Source organism: Penicillium cataractarum (assembly GCF_028827025.1).
Source record: "Penicillium cataractarum strain IBT 29864 chromosome Unknown utg000004l, whole genome shotgun sequence".
Taxonomy (NCBI): Eukaryota; Fungi; Ascomycota; class Eurotiomycetes; order Eurotiales; family Aspergillaceae; genus Penicillium; species Penicillium cataractarum.
In genome coordinates, this window is record NW_026622740.1 from 1238020 (window position 1) to 1259071 (window position 21052).

At 51.2% G+C, this 21052-nt stretch overlaps 9 protein-coding genes across 9 annotated transcripts; 4 read left to right on the plus strand and 5 right to left on the minus strand.

Annotated features, from left to right (window-relative positions):
- Positions 1–66: 66 nt before the first annotated feature.
- Positions 67–1288, minus strand: N7496_004992 (RING finger domain protein; the record flags this gene model as incomplete). The annotated part of the gene is made up of 2 exons (XM_056697921.1): positions 67–980; positions 1036–1288. 2 exons carry the CDS (start codon positions 1286–1288, stop codon positions 67–69), a joined length of 1167 nt encoding a protein of 388 aa, XP_056556446.1.
- Positions 1289–1624: 336 nt separating this feature from the next.
- N7496_004993 (rRNA 2'-O-methyltransferase fibrillarin-like protein) lies at positions 1625–3557 on the plus strand (the record flags this gene model as incomplete). The annotated part of the gene is made up of 5 exons (XM_056697922.1): positions 1625–1715; positions 1766–1837; positions 1903–2084; positions 2147–2415; positions 2471–3557. 5 exons carry the CDS (start codon positions 1625–1627, stop codon positions 3555–3557), a joined length of 1701 nt encoding a protein of 566 aa, XP_056556447.1.
- A 1138-nt stretch (positions 3558–4695) lies between these two features.
- Positions 4696–5698, minus strand: N7496_004994 (Fig1 domain-containing protein; the record flags this gene model as incomplete). The annotated part of the gene is made up of 4 exons (XM_056697923.1): positions 4696–5074; positions 5130–5457; positions 5535–5603; positions 5668–5698. 4 exons carry the CDS (start codon positions 5696–5698, stop codon positions 4696–4698), a joined length of 807 nt encoding a protein of 268 aa, XP_056556448.1.
- Positions 5699–6746: 1048 nt separating this feature from the next.
- N7496_004995 (putative exonuclease) lies at positions 6747–9076 on the minus strand (the record flags this gene model as incomplete). The annotated part of the gene is made up of 3 exons (XM_056697924.1): positions 6747–8793; positions 8856–9009; positions 9064–9076. 3 exons carry the CDS (start codon positions 9074–9076, stop codon positions 6747–6749), a joined length of 2214 nt encoding a protein of 737 aa, XP_056556449.1.
- Positions 9077–9436: 360 nt separating this feature from the next.
- On the plus strand, positions 9437–10086 carry N7496_004996 (translation machinery-associated protein 16; the record flags this gene model as incomplete). The annotated part of the gene is made up of 3 exons (XM_056697925.1): positions 9437–9608; positions 9664–9748; positions 9804–10086. The coding sequence occupies 3 exons, from the start codon at positions 9437–9439 to the stop codon at positions 10084–10086; spliced, it is 540 nt and encodes a 179-aa protein (XP_056556450.1).
- Positions 10087–10434: 348 nt separating this feature from the next.
- N7496_004997 (MAM33 family protein) lies at positions 10435–11514 on the plus strand (the record flags this gene model as incomplete). Its single annotated transcript, XM_056697926.1, has 4 exons — positions 10435–10615; positions 10726–10906; positions 10970–11433; positions 11489–11514. 4 exons carry the CDS (start codon positions 10435–10437, stop codon positions 11512–11514), a joined length of 852 nt encoding a protein of 283 aa, XP_056556451.1.
- A 1174-nt stretch (positions 11515–12688) lies between these two features.
- Positions 12689–13693, minus strand: N7496_004998 (uncharacterized protein; the record flags this gene model as incomplete). The annotated part of the gene is made up of 1 exon (XM_056697927.1): positions 12689–13693. The coding sequence occupies one exon, from the start codon at positions 13691–13693 to the stop codon at positions 12689–12691; it is 1005 nt and encodes a 334-aa protein (XP_056556452.1).
- A 1245-nt stretch (positions 13694–14938) lies between these two features.
- On the plus strand, positions 14939–19049 carry N7496_004999 (ABC transporter ATP-binding protein; the record flags this gene model as incomplete). Its single annotated transcript, XM_056697928.1, has 7 exons — positions 14939–15148; positions 15207–15318; positions 15386–15684; positions 15743–16522; positions 16585–18561; positions 18624–18739; positions 18803–19049. 7 exons carry the CDS (start codon positions 14939–14941, stop codon positions 19047–19049), a joined length of 3741 nt encoding a protein of 1246 aa, XP_056556453.1.
- A 168-nt stretch (positions 19050–19217) lies between these two features.
- On the minus strand, positions 19218–20879 carry N7496_005000 (DNA primase subunit PRI1; the record flags this gene model as incomplete). Its single annotated transcript, XM_056697929.1, has 3 exons — positions 19218–20352; positions 20420–20620; positions 20683–20879. The coding sequence occupies 3 exons, from the start codon at positions 20877–20879 to the stop codon at positions 19218–19220; spliced, it is 1533 nt and encodes a 510-aa protein (XP_056556454.1).
- Between the last annotated feature and the right edge of the window lie 173 nt (positions 20880–21052).

Consider the following 21052-nt stretch of genomic DNA (forward strand, 5'->3'; position numbering starts at 1 on the left):
TTTCTGTCAAATGTAGGAGAACCCCACCTAGTGTACAAGGCCAGCCCATTGTTATACTGTACTATGCTAGTCGGGGATATATCGGTCTAGAAGATGCCGATTCCGCTCTGGCCATGGAGCACGTAGATTTGAACCCCGATTCCTAGATGCAGCCCCTCTCCGTGCAGACGGCTGCGAACTTCCAGGCCTTGAGACCCGGTCAAACAAGGTGCGATCATGTTCACGGGCTGGCGATGCGCTACGGGCGCGAGTCGAGCTAGGTCGAATAGAGTCACCACCATGATAGTTGAGATCTCGGCACTCTCTGTCGCGGGATGCGGGCCTTGAGGCAGGATACTGCACATGACGGTCCCAGTCCTCCAACGAATTGTAAGGGCTTCGCAACCACGCCAATAATTCATGAAGGAACAAACGAGCGTTGTCCCTCCCGAGAAAATCGCGCAGTAACTCTTCCGCTTGCCCGGCACTCCCTTTGATGTCCACTGTACGCAGAATAGCGACAACGTACTCGAGCAAGAACTCGGCATTATTTGCCCTCCGCTGCTCTAATCGCTGCTGTCTCGAGCGAGGCACGGGATCCCGCCTCTCTTCTGGCGCATCCTCTGCCTCCGGATGCAGAAAGCTGAACACTTGCAATTCACGGCGAATCCACTTCCGGGCGCGCGAAACTAGCGCTTCATCGCGGTTGAAATCTTCCGGTGTCACCTCGGTGTATTGCGAAAGTCGATTCGATCCGACCCTCAACGAGTATAGTTGATTGCGATATACATCGCGACGGACAGAAACCGGGTTACTAGGCGAAGGCTGAGGTTGGTGCAGACGGGATCTTTGTCGACGACGTTGGTGTCCTCTGAATCGAAGCTCATGCGGTAGAGGGGCGCGGGCTGTGGTCCCGGGAGTAGTAACGGGAGGTACGACGTATGTCTTTGGGCCCTGGGGGCCCTTCAGGTCATACTGTACAGCGGTGAGACTTGCCTTGCCTGTATAGCACTAACAGTCAGCTGCGATCCTCGAGTATGATCCATGCTGACATACATAAAGGGCAATTCGGTTGCTGCTCTAGCCAACTGAGCAGGCATAAATAGTCGAAGTTGGCATGATGGCAGGGTACTCCAACGCATGGCTCTGTGATGGTATCCAGACAAATAACGCAGGGATCAGCACCTTCCGCCTCCTCGTCCGCTACCTCCTTAAGGGTTTTCTGGAGGATTTGTTGCTGCAAATCTCCATTCTCTGCCATGAAGGCCGGGGAGCAAGTGGCGGACAGGAAGTAGCTGTCGCATCCCATTCTTTATCGCTCTTATCGCTAAGTCACGTTCGAGGAAGGCGGGACCGCCCGCGGCAAAAAACCCTCGATCGAAGCTTCCCAAGCTTTCCAGGATCCAATAACTCGCAAGCTACTTCTTCAAAACAGGATCACTCCTCTCGGTTGCAATCTCAGGATCGACGCGATTCTCGCGAGATGAACTAACCCTGGTAGATTCCGGACTGCTTCTACCACCTTGAGACCAAGACGCGCATTCGACAGACACTAGAGATAAGGACGCCGTGATAACCCTCGATGCGTTCAGCGAAACAAGTCATTTCGGAGAAATTTGCGCGCCTGGGACCTCCAGCCTCAACAATGTCTTACGGCACCGCGACCTCTCAGCGGGGTCCTTCACATACCCTGACCTCGCTCAAGCGTTGGTCAGTCGCGACCAGAGAACTCCCAGGTGAGAGGACTCGACGTGCTGGCGGAACCTGAACTCTTCCGTGAAAATAGAGCTAATTGGTGTACGGGATTTAGCCGTCTCACAAATCAAGGCCATTCATGTCTACGACTTCGACAATACTCGTGAGGATCATACAGTGTCTCGTCATCCTGCAAGATCCCAGATCTGACTTAACCCTTTTCCCTAGTGTTCCTGAGCCCTCTCCCCAACCCGCAACTATGGAACGGCTCGACCATCGGGTTCCTACAGGCCTGGGAGAGCTTCGCAAACGGCGGGTGGTGGCATGACCCTAACATTCTCACTGCTACCGGCAAGGGTATCGAGGTCGAGGAACCAAGAGCTTGGAATGGTTGGTGGAACGAGCAAATTGTGTGACTCCCGGCCTTCATAGAGTGGCTTGATATGGTACTTTTGGCTGACACCCTTGAAAGTTGCGCTTGGTTAAATTGAGCATGGATCAAAAGGATGCACTGACCGTGCTCTTGACGGGTCGAGGTGAAGCCAACTTCGCATCTCTCATCAAGCGCATGGCAACCAGTCAAAAACTGGAGTTTGATCTCATCGGGTTGAAGCCAGAAGTTGGGCCAAATGGTCAACAGTTTGCATCGACCATGAAATTCAAACAGAATTTCCTTGAGGACCTTGTTTACACTTACGACCAGGCTGATGAGATTCGGATCTACGAGGACCGTGTGAAGCAGTACGTATCCTTGTGTCTGGCGGTTTGTGTGTCATAATACTTATACCAATTACAGCGTGAAAGGATTCCGAGACTTCTTTGGCACGTTGAACCGGAGCTTGCAAGCTGGCCATGGCCCGGTACCTCGAAAGCCCCTCAATGCTGAAGTCATCCAGGTTACCGAGGGATGCACATACCTTGATCCTGTCACTGAAACTGCCGAGGTGCAGCGAATGATAAACTCCCACAACCTTTCCCGCCGCAACTCGTCCTTGGCAAAGGTCAAGTCACGATACTCACGGCTGCGCATCAAACGCACGGTATTCTACACAGGCTATCTCATCTCTCAACAGGATTCACAGCGCATCATTGATGACCTACTGAGTCCAATGTTGCAGCATACAGAGTCAAATGACCTGAAGTACATGGCTAACAGCATTCTGATCACTCCACGCCCTGCCACTCAGTCGATTCTGGGTAAAGTTGGAGGCATGGGGAAGAAATTAAGCTGGCAAGTGACTGGACTGGGAGTGTTTGAGAACAAGGTTTGGGCAGCTCAAGTAGTGCCCATGCCATCAAACGAACCCGTTCACACGGAGAATCACACGCCATTGATCGTTCTGGCTTGCCGCAGAGGATCTCGTCCGGCCGATGCAGGCAAGATTCATAATTGGCAACCTATTCCAGCCGGACTGGCCATAGCGATTGACACAGTCGTCGGGGAGAAGGTCGTCTTGCGAGTTGAGGAAGACAATCCGTACGACGGCGAGTGGGACAGCCAAAATGTCAACAGAAGCCATAAGAGACGCCATCAGCAGGAACGCGATGAAGATATTCTTTACCCTCACATAAGCCATGGCAGCGGTGGCTATGAAGCCGTGAACCAAGGACAGACACATGGTTATCACCCATACCAGCGTCCAGCCGGTGATAATCGACACTCCAACGATGAAAGCTCCCGGCGAGGTTCTCACCGAGGTCGCGGTCGTGGAACTGGCCGGGGTCGAGGCTCTGCTCGTGGAGGTCGTGGACGTGGTCGTGGGGGTCGCGATGGTGGCTCTAATCCGTACTACAAGTCTCTTGATGACCAGGGCATTGGCGGGTACGATGGACCTCACGACAAGGGTGGCAATGGAGGCGGAGGCTTCCCAATGGACTACTAAGGCCTGGGAACTGAATTGTTAGTGCGAGATTGACTCAAACCTGTATAAGTTAACCTCCCTGTCGCGTTTCTATGGCTTCTGCTGCATCGGTTATGGCGTACATCGGATATGGAGCCTGCAATCTGCGGTCATTGTTGTCTCTTCAGGCGTTAGTCTATCTTTTTGAACAAACATACTATTATCGTTCATAGCAGAACAGAATCATATGATTCTATGCCACATTTTACACTTGCTTGTTCCATCCCAAGGCTCTACCGGCTCGTGTCGTGAGACACCATGGAGGATCTAGTTGCTATTCATGGGAGTGTGTCCACAACAATAGGCCAATAGTTCGAGAAATTGTAAACATACGACTGAAGGATAGTTTGGCTAGATGGTTGTCAGGGACGTACTATAAGCTTTGCAACAGCGAAACTGAGAAGTCAATTTCTGGTAATGTGGCTCAATAGCAACTGGGGATGATATCTTACGTGGAAGCACATGTATTGGTATGAGTTATTTAAGTTTCATTCTCGGAGATTCAACTATCTAGAACGCGTCAAATCGACGCACCATCAAACCATATTTTATGCAACAATAACCATAAATCAAACTAGCCAAAGGCTAGATAAATTCAAAAGATCAAGCAGGAGCGAAACATTGATTTATACATGGATGAAAGATGAAACGCCAGAAACCCAATCCCACAAGGCAGGGTGGAGAAAGCGAGAAAAAAGCGCGACCAAAAACACCGGCCGCGAGGCTGTACAAGAAAAAGAATTGACATCCAACAGTTTATGACATTCGATCAAAGTTTGCTCGGCATATTGCCAAGCCCATTGCATGACAAAAATCATGGGGTAAGAGGATCCCTGATCCTCTGATATGTGCGTAAATCCCAAATTGTCCAAATCCAACCATTTCCATTTCCCATTGCGGGAGTTATCATCCCAGATTTCGTGTTCCGTAGATTCCATTTCGTGTTGCGAGCCATTGTCTTTGGCTCGTAGAAGAGATATTATTCGTGTCCCATGCGTGTCGTTCGGTTATAAGAGCGTAGAGATATGTGTAGCGTGTCGAGGGGGGTGATAAGTGCAAGGCGAACAAGTAAATCAACAAATGATGAAAAAAAAACAAATAGCAATCAATCAACAAGCATTTAGTCATCGTCAGTCAGTTTTCTCAGCATACTGATGCTCAGAATCATGATCAGGAGACCGATGGTGACGATCACCAATAGCACAAAACCGAACCAACCCAATACCATGGCGGAGGTACCAACACCGCTCTTGACGACGCTGTTACCAAAATCCTGGGCTATCGTGCTAGCTGCAACCGATGCAGTATGCTGCCATAATACTGAGACGAGCACGAAGACGGAAGACACGAAGATCAGGGCAAGGGCAGCTTGGGAAACGGGTCGAGATGGAAAGGGCTTGACTTCAACGGCAGAGCCAGACTCGTCAGGCTCCTCGTGCCAGCCGGGGAAGGTTGCGAGGAGGATGAAGCAGAAGAAAGCGAGAATGACGGCAACGATGCTAGATGCGGATTAGCGACATCCAATAACACAGGGATATGTATATGAAAACTTACAGAAGGTATGGGAACACAACTGCATCCTTGAATGTTGACGCAACCCAGATCAAGTTGAGTGGGTCTGCGTCGACATTGACAATCTCGGCGAGCGCAGTGGCGTTGGCGTTACAGATGAACGAGCCACCATCGGGCTGAATGCAGATACCAAAGTATCCCACGCGAACTTCCAATTCGGCGCTTTGTACAATGTTTGACATGGCCGTAACCACGCCGGGGTCGACTTGCGCGAGATCGAGAACGGGCTTGTACTTCTCATAGTACATGGAGATAAGGAAGATATTGGGTATTTGCGGGGATGATGAAGAGCATCCAGCCAACAAGAGTGCTGTAGACGGTTAGTAAACATTCCAATCTGATCGAGAAACGTGGGAAGCAAGCTAAGGAATGTTGTCAATGACGTACATAACAAGATAATTGCGACGGCAATAAGAATCATCAACACATGGTGGTATCCGACCATGGGAATGAATCCTGCGAATGGTATTAGCAAGACTTGTCTAGTGAGTTCAAGAATGGTATATAGGGTCCAACATACGGCCAATGCCCTGCGCGAATGCAATTGCCATCGTGACTGGTTATGGCGCACAAGCGACCACCTCTTTTCTAGATCGTCAAATAGACTCACTTCTCGGGTCTCCGAGAAGGAGTTTGAGAAGCTGAATGCAGAGTCAGAACCTCCGCTTAAACGCCCTTTGCCGGCGCCGGGATGATTCTCGACGAGGATAGACGGCCGTCAATTGACTTTGAAGATAAGATCGTTGGTATGGAATGTGGAGGACGGGAGGAGGAATGGAGAAGATAAGATGCGAGATAGGTCGAAGATCGAATTGATTCTGGTCGTCGAAGGTGGAAGTCGAAAGCACACCAGAATAACAATCGAGTTGAACAAGGCGGTTCTTCGGATCTGGGTCGCACCTAGATAACAGTATGGATACTGGTCAGAAGCTTTGAAGCTTTTCGAAACAATGGGTGTGAGATTGAGTTGTGTCGAAAGAGGAAGAATGTGTAGAAGGAATGGAAAGGGGGGAGGGAAGGGAAAGAGAGCGTAGCTGCAGCCCAAAAACCAGGTCAGTCTCGAAATCGACACAATGAAGCCCTTGGAGGCTGGGGATGGAGACGAGAGTATGGGAATCTGGGAGGCTGGGCCAACCGCCATTGTTTACTCTCCCGCTTCCCGGGAAACCAAAGGTGACCGCCTTCAGTTTTGGGTGTTCTGCCAGGGACAACTGGGTGGCGCCTGATCCTGACTAGTCCCAAATGGGGTTAGCCTTGATTGTCTTAAAGTTAGCCCCACCGTCGCCCCCCAGCCTCCAAGTTATCTGCCCGACCAACACATCAGTACATACAGTGCTCCATAGGGAATGGATTCTATGGAGTCAAACAGGGTCTACACACAGAAACTGGAGTTACAAATCATCCACAATGTTAATCAAACAGATTATGTTATTAGGATTAGAAATGCTTCGCCTAATCCACACATGAGAATAAAACATGACTCCATCAACGCCGCACCCACCTTCTGATAGAAGGGGTCCCACAACCATGAAAATGCACACCTCCAAAAGGTTATTGTCCAGTCCAGTACTCCATACCCAAAATCCAAATGCATGGTCCTTAGTTCACTGCAAACGAGAATCGCTTCAGATCCAATGGTGTGGTCTGTCCAGAAATTTTATGCTCATCCTCTCCGTCCTCGTCACTGTCGGGGATGATCAGATCTTCGCTGCCTTGAATAGAGTTGCGGGAGGATCTCGGCGCAAGCAGAGACTCTCCTTCACTCTGCGAATCCATAGAGTCGGCCTGGCGAAGCTTAGTTGGGAAGTTGATAGACTGAGATCGAGTCAAGGCTGCTTGCCCCATACGCTGCAACGGGGTCAATCGCTGGCGCTGTGGGGCTCTCTGAGCAGTCACTTGAGGCGTCCGGGGCGATGCGAGTAGCGCAGGCTTGTTACCGGATTGAAAGACCGGAATTTTGGTCATTGGAGACCGGCTAGAAGCAGCCTTGGAGCCTGCATTAAAGGTGTACTTTGAAAGGATCGACGAATTCTGTCGTTGAACATGATAGCCTAGAGCTTGATCGAACTCATGATCCTCGGATGCTTGATCTGCTTGAGCTTCGTCTCTCGGCAGTGCATCACTGCATTCAGTCTGTCGGACAGATGGGCTATCTTCCTCGCCCCGGACATCGGCTTCTGCTGGTCCTTGCACTCTAACTGGAGTTTCCATGGCATCTTGGACATCTTGCTTGGAGCCAGGGTCGGGGATCCCAGAGAAGATATCTTCAGCCACCGAGTCATCAGAGAAAACATCCAACCCCGACTTGCGTTGTTTCTTGGTTCGCGAGACCTTTTCTCCGCTGGGGCTGGCTTGGTCTGTCTTGGGGGCAAAGAAGCGGCTCCGAAAGTCAGGACGCGCTGGTAGCTGATCATCCTCGGTCTCAGAGCATAGTCTCTGTCGCTTAATGGGCTGAAGGGTAGATGCAGTCGCGGTTTGTGCGAGGAATGAGTTACGCTCAACGCTACGGACCATCGGGCTGCGGCCTTGGTCAGGCAGTGCCCGGAAGGAGGTCGATCTATTCGGTGTCGAGCGATAGGGCGAAAAGCTGGCTTGCCAGGAGTTGTTCGCATTCCGTTCCAGAAGTATCTGCTGGCTCGGGGACGGGGTGAGACTGTTCGGATCCAGCTCGCCCAGCGGCATGCGCTTCGGGGTGAAGATCGAACTGATGGGCTTGCTGGGCTTCAGCTCGGAAGACGACCCCAGAGTCTGACGGCGAATAATCCCCCGGAATAATTTACCTGGAGCCACTGGTTTCAACTCAATCGGTTCCTTGGTTGTCGGGTCCAAGTCACCGCAGGCCACTCCAGCTGCAATGTCCGCCACCACGTCCGCGCCGATGAATGGCAGCTCGTCAAGGTTGATCCCATCTTCGGGAGGTGTAAGAGTCACCAGCTTCTTAGCATTGGGGCAGAAGACTCGCTGGTAGAGGAAAGTAATCTCCGCCTGCTGGAACTTGGCGAGATAGTCAGCGGGAACCTGAAGATGGTTCTCAAATTGCAGCATGCGCAAGGTCTTTTCCACAGTTCGGTGCTTGCGAATGCTGCGATAGGCAGTCTTCAATCCCATTTTGGGAATGTTTGCCAGGTAATCACATCCACTCAGGATACACATCCGTCGGAAATCTGCGTCACTCCAGCCAACCAAGCTAACTTCCCGACAAGCGGTAAAGTCTGCCCGGTCAATTTCGATGCAATCCCCATGCTGGTCCATTTTGGACAATAGTCTCTTCGCACCAAACACCAGCAAATCCGAGTCCTCGGAAATGATTCCATGAATGAGACCCTGTTGCTCAAGGTACACCAGCTGGGCATCTGCTTCATATGGGGCCACCACATATTGAACGTTCATTTTCTTCAATTCCTCAATCAACTGACGGGCCATGTATGGGGTAACGTCGACTGCCTTCTGGAACTCTTGGTAGGCTTCCGCCAATCGACCTTTGCGTTGTAGATCAAGCCCCATTGCCTTGCTCTGCTGGCGGCGTCGATATCGGTCCTGCTCAGTGCCGGCTTTGCTAGGGAGATTGTCGCCATCGAAAACGAGATATGGGGTGACGCCGAAGAAGAGGAGCATGCGGACTCGATTAAGGACGAAATCAAGATGTCTGCGAGTCCGGTGTTAGATCAACACCGCACATATATATGATGAGCCATGCAGATTACTTACTTTCTGGTAGGTCTATCTAGGACCAAGTCCACTGAGCAGGCCACTGTACCGCGGTGGAGCCAGCCATAGGCATCGACGCCAAGGGTCTGTCCACTCAAATTCTTCAAATGACATGGTTTTTGTATGGACTTGAGAAGCCCGTGAAGTCCTATAGCTTGTCAGCGTCCTCCAACCCTCCCCCTGACTCGATCAAGAGCATATAACGCACCCTTGATACCCATGGCGGGCACCGTTCAAAGGACAAGCGGGTCCTCGTTATCTACTGGAGAAGCAGTAACATGTATGTTCAGAAACGACCGATGTTCAGCAAGTTGGAAAGCAGAGGGGCATAAACAAGACCAAACGAATGCAGAATCACCGAGGAGATCACCCCATGGTAGTCTGCTGGAATGTTTGTCCTCGTTTGTTCCCCTCGACGCGCAGACGCGATGCACGGTCGCGATTGGGAAGGCGGTGGCATTGTCGCGACTATCATTGACCGCCCAATTCTGCATGCCGCCCGAAAAATAATTATCGTTGCTGCTCCACTAGTTAATTCAATAGTTTCAAGCAATCGATCCAATTTACCAAGAACCGCCACCATGCCGAGTGTATCCCTTTCCAAGGTGCATAAGCACATTTCCAAGAAGCGCGGCGCTATGGACTCCATGCACGAGAACAGCCGTGACGCCAGGCGTCTGCGCCGCGCAGGTTCCCGAGAGGAACGACTGTCCCACCATGCGGGCATGACATTGAAAGCCCGCCAGCCATACAGTTAGTACAACGGCTGAATTTATGAATCGCATTGTGTCCTCTAACCTTTAATTAGTGGAGCGCATTCAATATTTCCACGATGCCGTTCAAGCTGTTGAGGAACCCTTGTCCGATGCCCAGCTTACCGAGATGATCCTAAAGTACGTTCGCTATCATGGATTTTTCCCGTTGAGCCTCAAGACTAACAGACTCTAGGTGCATCCACCGAGACGAAGAAGAAATCGCACAACTCAAGTCTGAGCGCCGAAAAGGGCGGCCGCCGACCCGACGAGAGGAGCTTCTGTCACAGCGGACCGAAACGGAGGAGAAGGAACTCAAGACCGGTTTCTGGTTGCCCGACATGGGAGATGCAGATGTACTGCACGCTCTGAAGCACTGGAACGGCAATTGGGCTGGACTCAGCTCAGTCAAGTTCATTCGAATCACACACGAGGGAGTGAAGCAAGCCTCGACCTTCCCGCCCAAAGGCATGTCATAATTACGGATATTTCTCTATTTTGATGAGTGTGGGACGATTGGCGCATACGGAGTACATTTGGCCCTATTTGTCCTGTCGTATATAAAAGTATTTGCATCTGCATGAAATATGACACTATTCATAATTTACATTCTATATATGGTTCCACTATAAATCGTTGATTCAATCCCTCGCTGTTATCATCAAAAGTCCTCGGCAGATCTGCAGACCAAAACTTGGGCGGTGCCAGAAAAAGCGTGGGTCTTGGCGCTAGCATCATCGGTTGAGCTCGGCCGCCTCTTTTTCTCCTCGAAAGCTCTCTCCATTCCCAGAACACATCCCCGGATCCATACTCATCCACCCCTCACAATGCTGTCGCTCCGTGCCCTTACTCGCTCTGTCCCGCGCTTCTCGCGCTCCGTCGCCCGCACTTCTCTGCGCCCGACTATCCTGGCTAAACCCGCTATTGCGCAGCCCTGGAAGCAGGCCATCAAGCCCGCCTACGCTGCTTTCTCAACTGCCAGTGTTTTCCGGGAGCCCGCTGGTGAGGGTAAGTGAATCAATCAAGTTCTTCTCCGCCGTCTATTTCGGGGATGCAGATCCGATCTTGCCGTACTGTGTTTCATGTATGCTAATGCCTGGTGTTTTGGTTTTTTCCAGGTGACATCGAGCTTATCGCCAAGCTCGAGGAGGAACTGAAGCACGAGAAGGCCTCCGGCCAGGAGGATGCCAAGGAGCAGCAGGCCAGCATTGACTACACTCTCGAGGCTGGTCAGTGGCAGGCCAAGGATGTCGAGGGTGAGCAGGAGGTTGTCCTGACGAAGACCTTCGGCAACGAGACGTGAGTTTTTTTTCGCAATTCCATCATCCAGTCATCAATCATTAACCGGTCCTCATTTCCTAGCATCCGCGTCACCTTCACCGTCGCTGACATCAACAACCTCGCCGAGGACCCCATGGACGACCTTGCCGACGATGCTCTGGCCGACGAGGGCGACTACCAGAACAAGCCCGCCGAGGGTGAGGACGAGATCCTCCCCCCTACCTTCCCCGCCCGCATCAACGTCACCATTGAGAAGCCCAACAACGGTGCTCTCCTGGTCCAGGCTGTCATCCAGGATGGTGACCTCCAGATCGAGGAGATCTCTCACTTCAAGAACGCCGAGATCGCCAACGCCCAGACTGCCGAGAAGGACTGGTCCCGCCAGAGCTTCTATGCCGGCCCCCCTGCTGAGAACCTGGACCCCGAGCTCCTTGCTTTCTGGGGCCGCTACCTTGAGGAGCGTGGCCTGAACCTCGAGTTCCAGAACATGGTCACCGACTACATTGCGTTCAAGGAGCAGAAGGAGTACGTTCGCTGGTTGGACAGTGAGTTTGCCTGCGCTACTTCTACGCATGGAATATATGCTAATCTTTTTTATAGACGTCCGCAAGTTCGTTGCTGCTTAAATGATTCTTGGAATCTAAACCTCCCCCTTCCCTCCTCTCCCCGTGGAATTGTCGCCCACAGCGTAAATTTTCGTGGAGGGACATTTCAACCTTCTTACTCTGTGTTACTCTCCCCTTTCCCTGTGATAGCTCGCCTAGTGAATCGGTCTGCCTTGGCGCTACCAGCTCATACAGTCCGAACATGTACCAATAATTTCTTATCATATATGAACAATCGACATCTTGAAGTCATCAACCATTTGCCTCTTTTAACTATACAATTTACAAGATTTACTGATAAGGACCCCATGTTCAAGTCACCCATAGGTAGTCTATCTGGTGTTTAGGAAAGCCTTTCCGCTGCTGTGGTATCAAAGGTCCTGGATGTCAACAGCAGCAAAACTATGGTCTTGAAGAGAAACTATACAAAGAGCCTCCATAGGGTGTGAACCACCCTATTTCTTCCACTGCGAATTCATTCAGTCAACCCCGCCCCAACTTGCTTTGAAATTATTCCCCTTTTCTCTCCCGCACTCTGAGAACAGGACATGTAGCTGGCCTCCGCCCTGCTCCCGCTTGGATGTGGCATAGAGCTTGCACAGAATCAACGGGCAACCTTATCACATCGATTTTGGAATATCCAATATAGCAATGATCTCGATGGATTCGTCCCTTGTCAGACAGATATTTTTTTTAAAACTTAATCCTAGACCAATTTGCCCTGGTCACGAAGCCCAGGCTGGGGCGGAAGATAAACGCCAGTTGCTCAAAACCCATAATTGGTCAATCTATCGCCTTTACCCTGATGCCTTCTTCTTTAGGCCAGGGCGACGCTATTACCGTCGTACCGATTTGACTATCCCCTTCCTTGTCTTTTCTCTTGTCTTTTCTCTTGTCTTCTATCTTCTGTAGGTTATGTGAATTCTGCCGGACTTTCTGCCTTAAAAAAATTGGTTTGAGCAATTGGCGCTTATCGTCCGCCTCACCCGGGCTCTTGTCGGTGTTTGTTCTCGTTGGAGCCGAAAGCGGAAACTATATATATCCATAACACTAGGCAACTTAAACTACGCCCTGTTGGTTGCCACACAGATTCTTGGGATCAACAAAAACAACCGAGACAGATTTGGAAATTAGAATAAGTTTACAGTTCAATTAAAATTGTTCTTCCTTCAGGTCCCATGAGACTAATCGGAACCTAAAACTGGCCATGAATACACTCGCCATCCAACCAATCACGGACCGGATACAGCGCATACTCTGCACCCGCGTCCAACCGTGAAGAAGTAGGCCTCATCAAGGAATCCTGCTCCAAGACGGCAGACTGATCATTCAGAAAGCATTCGAGTTGGTGTTCTAACAGGATTGCTCGACGCTGGGCCCACCAGCAACGGCCCGGTGGTAGTAGACGACCAACCGCGCGGAAAAAGTGTAGCAGGAGGAACAGAGCTCGTCGGTCATGCGCCGCTACAAGTGACCGGAACGTGTCGCAGAAGTGAATGGGATAGGAGAAGAGGTATCGAATGATATCAGAGAGCCGGACTGCAGGATCAGAGGAAGGATCGGAATCGCTGCTAATAACTTGATCATCCCGAACGGCAACTGAAGAGGATTGCACGGCCAAAATAGGTGCTAAGCGACCTGCCGACTCTGAATATGCTGCAAGGGCCGCTGTGTCGTTGACCAGACTGTCTGCGGACAATTGCAATGTAGCTGTATCCGACCGGTATCCTCCCAGCAGATACGACTCCATTTGGCCCAAGACGTCATGCCCCTGTTGCTGTCGTCGCACGGCCTGGACAATCCGGACACGAGGTCTCTCACGTGCATACTGACGCCATGGACTTTCACTATTTGGAGCAAGAGCACCCATTTTCAGGAACAGATACCGTAGGCCAACCGATAGATTTAGTAGTGGATCAGCGGCAAGATTAAGACTGCTGGTGAGCTCACGAGAAACAGTGGGCGAGTTTGGTAAGGCAAATAAAACCGCGGCATGGTCTACGCTAGACCACGCATAATGATACAGTAGTAGCGAAACGGCCATGAGTGCATCTGCGGGTGTGCTTGAGATGGAATTTGACAAGGCATCTTGAAATCCACGCAGCGTCTTGCTCAGATATTTACTCGCTGCATGGTGATATCGATTCTGTCCAGGGTCCGGGGACGGCTCGAGGACAGATCGATGCGTCGCGGCAATCATAAGAATGGCGTTCTTGAGATATTCCACCTTTGATAGATATAGTGTGAGCGTAGCCCCCCTTGTGAGAAAAATAAAAGCCTACTCTAGTTTAATGTACATACCTGCAGGGATAAACGCAGTAAGGGACCTCGCCAGAGTTCTGACCTGAAAATAAGGGTCGTGGCCGTGTGCAGGGCGAAATGATGTATGAGTTCCCCTTGGAGGCCATGCTCCCCCGCCAGAAATAAAAATTCTATGCTAGGGGCTGCCTTGGGTGGGATTCCTCTCTCCGGGGGAGCTTTGCTTTGTGCTACTGGCGGCGATGCACATGAACCTTGAGACGAATCTGCGCTATGCCGAATGCAATCCTCTCCTCTTTTCCTGCAGTTAGCACATGCCGGGACTGCCTCATCGCACTACAGTCCATATCAGCATCGAACTGTCTAGCTTCAGAAGAGAACAGAAGTGAGAATACTCGCCTTGATACGGCGTTTTTTGCACGTCCGACAACCGGAGCGAGACTTTGTATGTCGACGTCGCAACCGTGGGCCTTCGCGCAGGTTATCTACCAGGTCTATCCGCTTCTGGTGAAGAGTGTCGTGGGAAATATTCACGAATAGCTCACAGGAGGAGTGATTCACGCTCATATTGAGTACTAGAGATGACATCAATCTGTCGCATTTTTCTGTAGAGACTCATCCCATTCGCTTTTTAGGTCCGGGGCTGTATATCTCGAAAGTCAAGAGGGGGTTCGATTAGGCATCCACGATTCCATTCTTTGGCGGCCCGGTATATTGTATGCTTTGCATGAAATGGGCAGGTTGGCCAGCATGAGATCCATGAATGTCAGATTGCTTACGAAGAAGTAGACGCTGAAACAGGCCAATGGACGACCCCTACGCACGCCAGAGGCTAAGCCTGTTAGGGAATACGAGGGGCGGTGCAGTCAGAGTCTCCGAAATTAAGTACATATGAACACCGCTCACCTGTTGGGGAATACGAAAATCAGAGGAGAGAAGTGATGCCTGTTTTTGTATTGATGTGGTTCCAAGAAAGGAGTACTGGCCTCCAGAAGAAACACCCGTAATGAGAATCCCCGAGACCCAGCCGTATGCCCAAAGGGGAGTACGAAATGACGGCGGCTTGAAAGGACTATATAAACAATAGTAGAACGAGCATCGAAGTAATGGAGTCTTGGAAGAATCTATTCACCAGCGATATCTCTCGTAAAAATCAAGAAAGTGACATCCATATCCGGACCGGATGATGGCCGATGCAGAGTTGGCTAAACCTGTGGATTGGCCGCCATGCTCGGATGAGGAGCGACAACGTATTGAGAGCCAGACTCGTATGGTTACGCAGGCAAAGTTTGGATACTTGTGCCTCTATCGGTATGCGAGCGCCTCTGAGGTCGCTGCTATGATTCTCTGTTCACTCTGTGCGGTGGGCGCCGGCGTAGTGATGCCTCTCATGTCGGTAGCTATGCCCGTCCCAGCACAAACTATGGAATTTCAGTTGCGCTAAACAGAAACAGATTGTCTTTGGCAATCTATCAAGCTCCTTTGTGGGAATCGAGAGCCAGCCAGTCGACTTTGCCGACTACCAGCATCTCCTCAATCGCTATACGCTATACTTTGTATATCTTGGTAAGCTGCAACCAACCTTTGAATACCATCAGACATGAGTTGATAATGGATTCTGACCATATACTAGGTATTGCCTCCCTGGCTACAGTAACAGCCAGTACATTTGGATTCAGCTATCTTGGCTTCCGCTTGACATGTAAAATCCGTCAAGCCTACTTCGTCAGTGTCCTGCGTCAGAACATCGCATTCTACGATCACACCGGCGCCGGTGAGATTGCTGCACGCATGACCGTGAATATCAACACTATCCAGGAGGGAGTATCTGAAAAAGTCGGGCTTACTCTAACGGGGCTGGCCACATTCGTGACAGCCCTGATCATCGCATTCCTGCGATCCTGGCGGCTCGCACTGGTCTTGCTCTCCGTCGTCGCAGCCATCATCCTTACCATGGGGGGGCGTCGGTAAAGTGATGAAGCGGTTTCAGGCTCAGGCTCTGGAGACATCCTCGGCTGGTAGCACGATTGCGCAGGAAGCCATGTCCTCAATGCGCGTCATTAGTGCACTAGGTGCTCAGTCTCACTTTGAGAAGCAGTTCACGTCGAGTATGGCTGCTAGCGACCGATTTGAGCTGAAGTGGCGGGCAACGCTGGGAGTGCTCGTTGCTCTGATGATGTTCATCATGGTGACCCAGTATGCACTTGCATTCTGGAAGGGCCATCAATTTTTAGAGAACGGCGAAACCACTATCTCCAGGCTTCTCACCACGATAATGGCCTCCATGATCGCTGGTGCCTCGTTTGGCCATATTCTACCACACCTGGGTAGCTTTGGTGCCGCTGCAGAAGCTAGTGGTAAAGTCTTCAGCCTGATTGACCGCGAGTCGCCCATTGACCCGGGATCAATGCAGGGTCGCCAGCCCTCCCAGATTGACGGGACCATCACTTTCGAAGACATTACGCATTGGTATCCTTCTAGCATGGAGGGTCCCCCGGTGTTGAACCACTTCTCATTGCACATCCCGGCTGGCAAGACCACTGCAGTCGTCGGGGCATCTGGATCAGGCAAGTCTACATTAGTAGCCCTCCTGATGCGATTCTACTTACCGGCCAAGGGAGCCATTCTGGTAGGTGGAAACGATATTGAGCAGTTGAATGTGCGATGGTGGCGGCAACAGGTTGCCCTCGTCAGCCAGGAGCCAGTCTTATTCAGCGCCAGTATTTTCGACAACATCGCATATGGACTGAAGGAGGGTGAAATTGGCGAAGTATGCGCGAATAATCATTTTGAAGGGGTTGATGAGTGAATCATTTGCTGACATACATCTAGCTGGACCGTGAATCGCGACGGCAACGAGTGATCGAAGCGGCTACGGCAGCTAATGCACACGACTTTATCTGTCATCTTCCCCAGGGCTATGACACAGTGGCAGGAGAGGGCGGCATGCTACTGTCTGGCGGACAGAAGCAGCGAATTGCAATTGCACGCGCTCTTATCTCGAACCCTCGCATCTTGCTTCTGGATGAGGCTACTGCGGCACTGGACAGTATTTCAGAGCTTTCTGTGCAATCTGCATTAGACAAAGCGGCCCATGGCCGGACAACCGTCGTCATTGCCCATCGTCTGTCCACTATTCGAAAGGCGGATCATATCGTTGTAATGGCTGCTGGACAGATTGCCGAGCAAGGCTCGCACGATGAGTTGCTCGGGCAGCGTGGTATGTACTTCTCCATGGTCCAGGCCCAGCAATTACAAGAAGCCCAAAGTCAAGAGCATGCTGAACCAGATCCCGTGCCTGTGGCACTACTCGGCATAGAGGAGAGTAAGACGATCGATGGATCCCGTATGTCTATTCTCGATAAGCCGACCAGCATCATGGAGAAACAAGCTGTCGACGAGATGGATAGTAATCAGGCCATGAGGTCCCAGGGTCTACTCTCTTTCGTCTGGAGCATGAGCATGCCAGAACTCTATATAACTCTGGGAGGCTTCGTGAGTGCTGCGTTTGCAGGATGTGTCTATCCAGTCCTGGGAATCATGTTTGGAAACGTGGTATTCGCGTTGACCCCGACCAGTCGTGGCGGCAGTACTTCAACCGTGAACTTCTGGGCGGGCATGCTCTTCATGCTAGGCATGTTGGCGCTTGTCCTTTACACCCTGCAAGGTGTAGCGTTCGCTATCACAGCTGCACGGCTGATCAGTCGTAGTCGCAGCCGTGCCTTTGCCGCAGTGCTCCGGCAAGATATCCCCTTCTTCGATGGCAACGAGGAGACCTCCGGCGCACTCGTTTCATTTGTGACAACGGACATTCAGGCAATCGCAGGAATTAGCGGTGCGACGCAAGGCGCTGTCGTGAACTTTGTCTGGACCATCATTGCCTCGATCGTCATTGCCTGCTCGTTCGGTTGGAAACTCGCTCTCGTCTGTACCTCTACCATGCCGCTACTAGTCTTCTGTGGCTTTCTCCGGACATGGATCCTGACACGGTTGGAGCGTCGCACACGCCGGGGTACCTCCGCATCGGTGTTGGCTTGTGAGGCCATCAACGCGATCCGGACGGTTGCTGCTTTGGCGCGAGAAGAGGCCTTGTCGCAGTCATATCGCGAAAGTCTATTGAGACAAGAACCGAAGTATCTTCGAGATCTGCTGCAATCGGCTTTTCTTTATGCGCTCTCGCAATCCCTTTCCTTGTTTGCGATGGGCCTGGCCTTCTGGTACGGCGGGACTTTGATCTCGCATGGGGAATACACGGTGAAGCAATTCTTCATCTGTTTTGTATCCGTTATTTGGGGCTCACAGGCAGCCGCGGGGATATTCTCCTTTGCCAACGAAATTGGATGTGCGCGTCAGGCAACGGAGCGATTGCAGGACCTGCTGTCTCGAACACCTCCCATCGACTCCTGGTCGTCCACTGGACTGCAGGAAGAGATAAAGGGCGATATTGAGCTGCATGATGTGCATTTCCGATACCCAGGGCGTCCAGAACAGCCCGTTTTGCGCGGAGTCACCTTGAAGGCGAAGCGAGGCCAGTTTGTGGCTATAGTTGGTGCTAGCGGCAGTGGGAAGAGTTCGATATTCGCTCTGTTAGAGCGATTTTATGACCTCGACTCGGGAACTGTGGCGGTCGATGGTAGTCCAGTATCTCAGTACCATCTCCAGCACTATCGCCGTCAAATTGGCCTGGTTAGCCAGAATACTGTGCTCTTTTCGGGAACGATCTGGGATAATATTGTGGCTGGATTGGATAACGTCAACCGAGACGAGGTGATTCAGGCTTGCAAAGATGCGAATATCTATGATTTTATTGTCAGTGATAGATCATTGACCGTTGCTGATGGACTTGACCTGTTGATAATTTCCGGGGACAGATTTCACTCCCAGAAAACTTCTCGACATTCGTTGGATCAAAGGGCTCTCTGCTTTCTGGCGGCCAACGACAACGACTCGCCATTGCTCGCGCATTGCTGCGACGGCCCAAAATCTTGTAGGAACCCATCTCATCCTGTTTTGTTGCAATTGCTTACTCACATACGCGGCAAACCTATAGATTGTTAGATGAAGCAACTTCCGCACTAGACTCGCAAACGGAACTTGCAGTGCAAGCAGCAATCGACCGAGCGGCTCATGGACGCACGACGATCGCCATTGCGCATCGCCTCAGTACGATCCAAAATGCAAACTGGATTTACGTCTTAGATGGTGGACGGGTGGTGGAACGAGGTACCCATACAGAGTTGATGAGAACTCGAGGGAGATATTGGCACTTAGCCCAGGCGACAGCCACATCTTCGTAATATATGATCGAATTAGAATGATGATATTCAGGTTCATGCGCAAACACCAAAACGCCCAGAAAGCTACCTATCCACCTAAAAAAGTACACGTATGAGATGAGTCTCGATTGTTGACAGGGGCATAAGTTCATTAATCTCGATGATCCATCGCAAGAGAAGTAGTATACTTCAAAACTCCATCGGATCAGCCTTAACTGGAGGGACGGTTTCTTCACGCTCTCGTTTGACCGCACGCTCTTCCTTGAGAAGGTTCGCAATGAATGATCGGAAGAACTCGATATAGGGCTTCAGGCTAGTCTTCTCATAGTCTTGAAGCTTGCGGGTTCCCTTGATATCTGAGCCGTTCATTGCACTGCCCTCGGCGTCAGGCATTTCTGCGTCTTGGGTACCAACAGGATGCTTTGCATCGTAGGCATCAATTTCACCTAGCAGTTCCATCACTGTCGGGACAGAGAGGGGGTCAAATTCATCTGCTTTCCGGGGATCGATAGGCACACAGATGCGTCCTGTGCCAGGGTGGATGACGAATGGACTCTTCAACAAGTGAATCATCTTCTTACTGACTTCGGCATCAAGGCGAGGGTAAGTATACTCGAGGACAATATCTTGCTTGGCATCTCGCAGAGTAGTGGTGTTGAGAGTACTGCTTTTTCCGGTCTTAGCAAGGGCATCGATATCAGCCCACTTGCTAGTGCTCGGGCGATCCGGAGACGAGTCCCACTTCCTCTTCAGAGCCTCATTCAATGACTTGTCTGGAAGCAATCCTAGAAGTTTCTCCGCTTGCTCAGAGCCAGCAAATGTGTCTTGATCAACGAGGGTAGTCTGAGCGAAATAGTTTTTGAGGAGATCCAGACTGCGGGTAACGTGGGGGTGGAGCGGCCGCTTGATGTTCACTCGCTTGCCGCTTTGAGAACCACCGCGCAGAACCTCGAGGTATCCAGCAATCGCCCTTCTCCGGTCATCTGGTAAGTTACGCGCACGTGGATCGCAGACCCACGCGTGAGCACCACGACGACCGGAGTACACCCATAGAATATGCTCAAATCCAAAGTCTTCTCGAAGGGCGCTGTCGATGACCTTGATAGCCATTGTCACAAATGCCCAGCACTTGTGGCAGATACTAGCTCCCTGACAGCACGTTCGAATGTCGTCGTAATCTGTCATATCGATATCGAATACCAGCTCTTTTGAAACTGGTTTCATCTGACCGCCTCGGAGAGTTTTGCGATCGCGGGGGTTGGTGCTATACACAGGTCCGATCTCAAATCGAGAAGGGTTCATCTTGAGAATGTCTTTCCGGAACCTGGAATGCTCCACGTTAGTCAAGGATGTCGTTGTTGCGAAATTCCCAACTAGAGGGGCTGTCTCACAAATCTGCGGTCGGGTAAGACTGGTATCGAAGATATGCGTCATTTTGCAGGGTCAGCGCAAACTCGCGGTTGCCAAAGTCCTTCGTGGGGATGACTCCGTGGTTGAGCCATTGGAACAAGTATCGGAATGGGAAGAGACGTTGATAGAACGCGAGCATGACATCCGTGTCGACACCAGAGGTACCTGGGGCAGCGGCACTGCTGTGTCGCTTCTAATTAGCACCACAAATCCATTCCTCTATGCAGGCATTACAGGAGCTTACGCTGCTGGTGCCGGGGCTGGAGAAGATTCCATCTTCACATCCTGGGCACTAGATGCTGGGAACTCCTCGTCGTCATCGTCATTGAACATGTCCTCCAACTTGACCCCACCAGTCTCCGTCGCACTGTCCACAGGGGCATCTGGGAGCTCTCCATCGTCTCGACTAGGCGAAGCAGCAGGCGATACTGAGTGCGGCATGGTGATTAATTGATCTTTGGAGGGTCGCAATAATGCAATGAAGAAAGGCCCGCACGGATACGAAGGGACGCGTGAAGACGCGTCGCGCCCTAACCCTAGGGTCGACATCACGTGATAGATATCATCTTGCCTAATCTGGACGAGTCTCTACTAACCACCTCGAAGTTCATCTC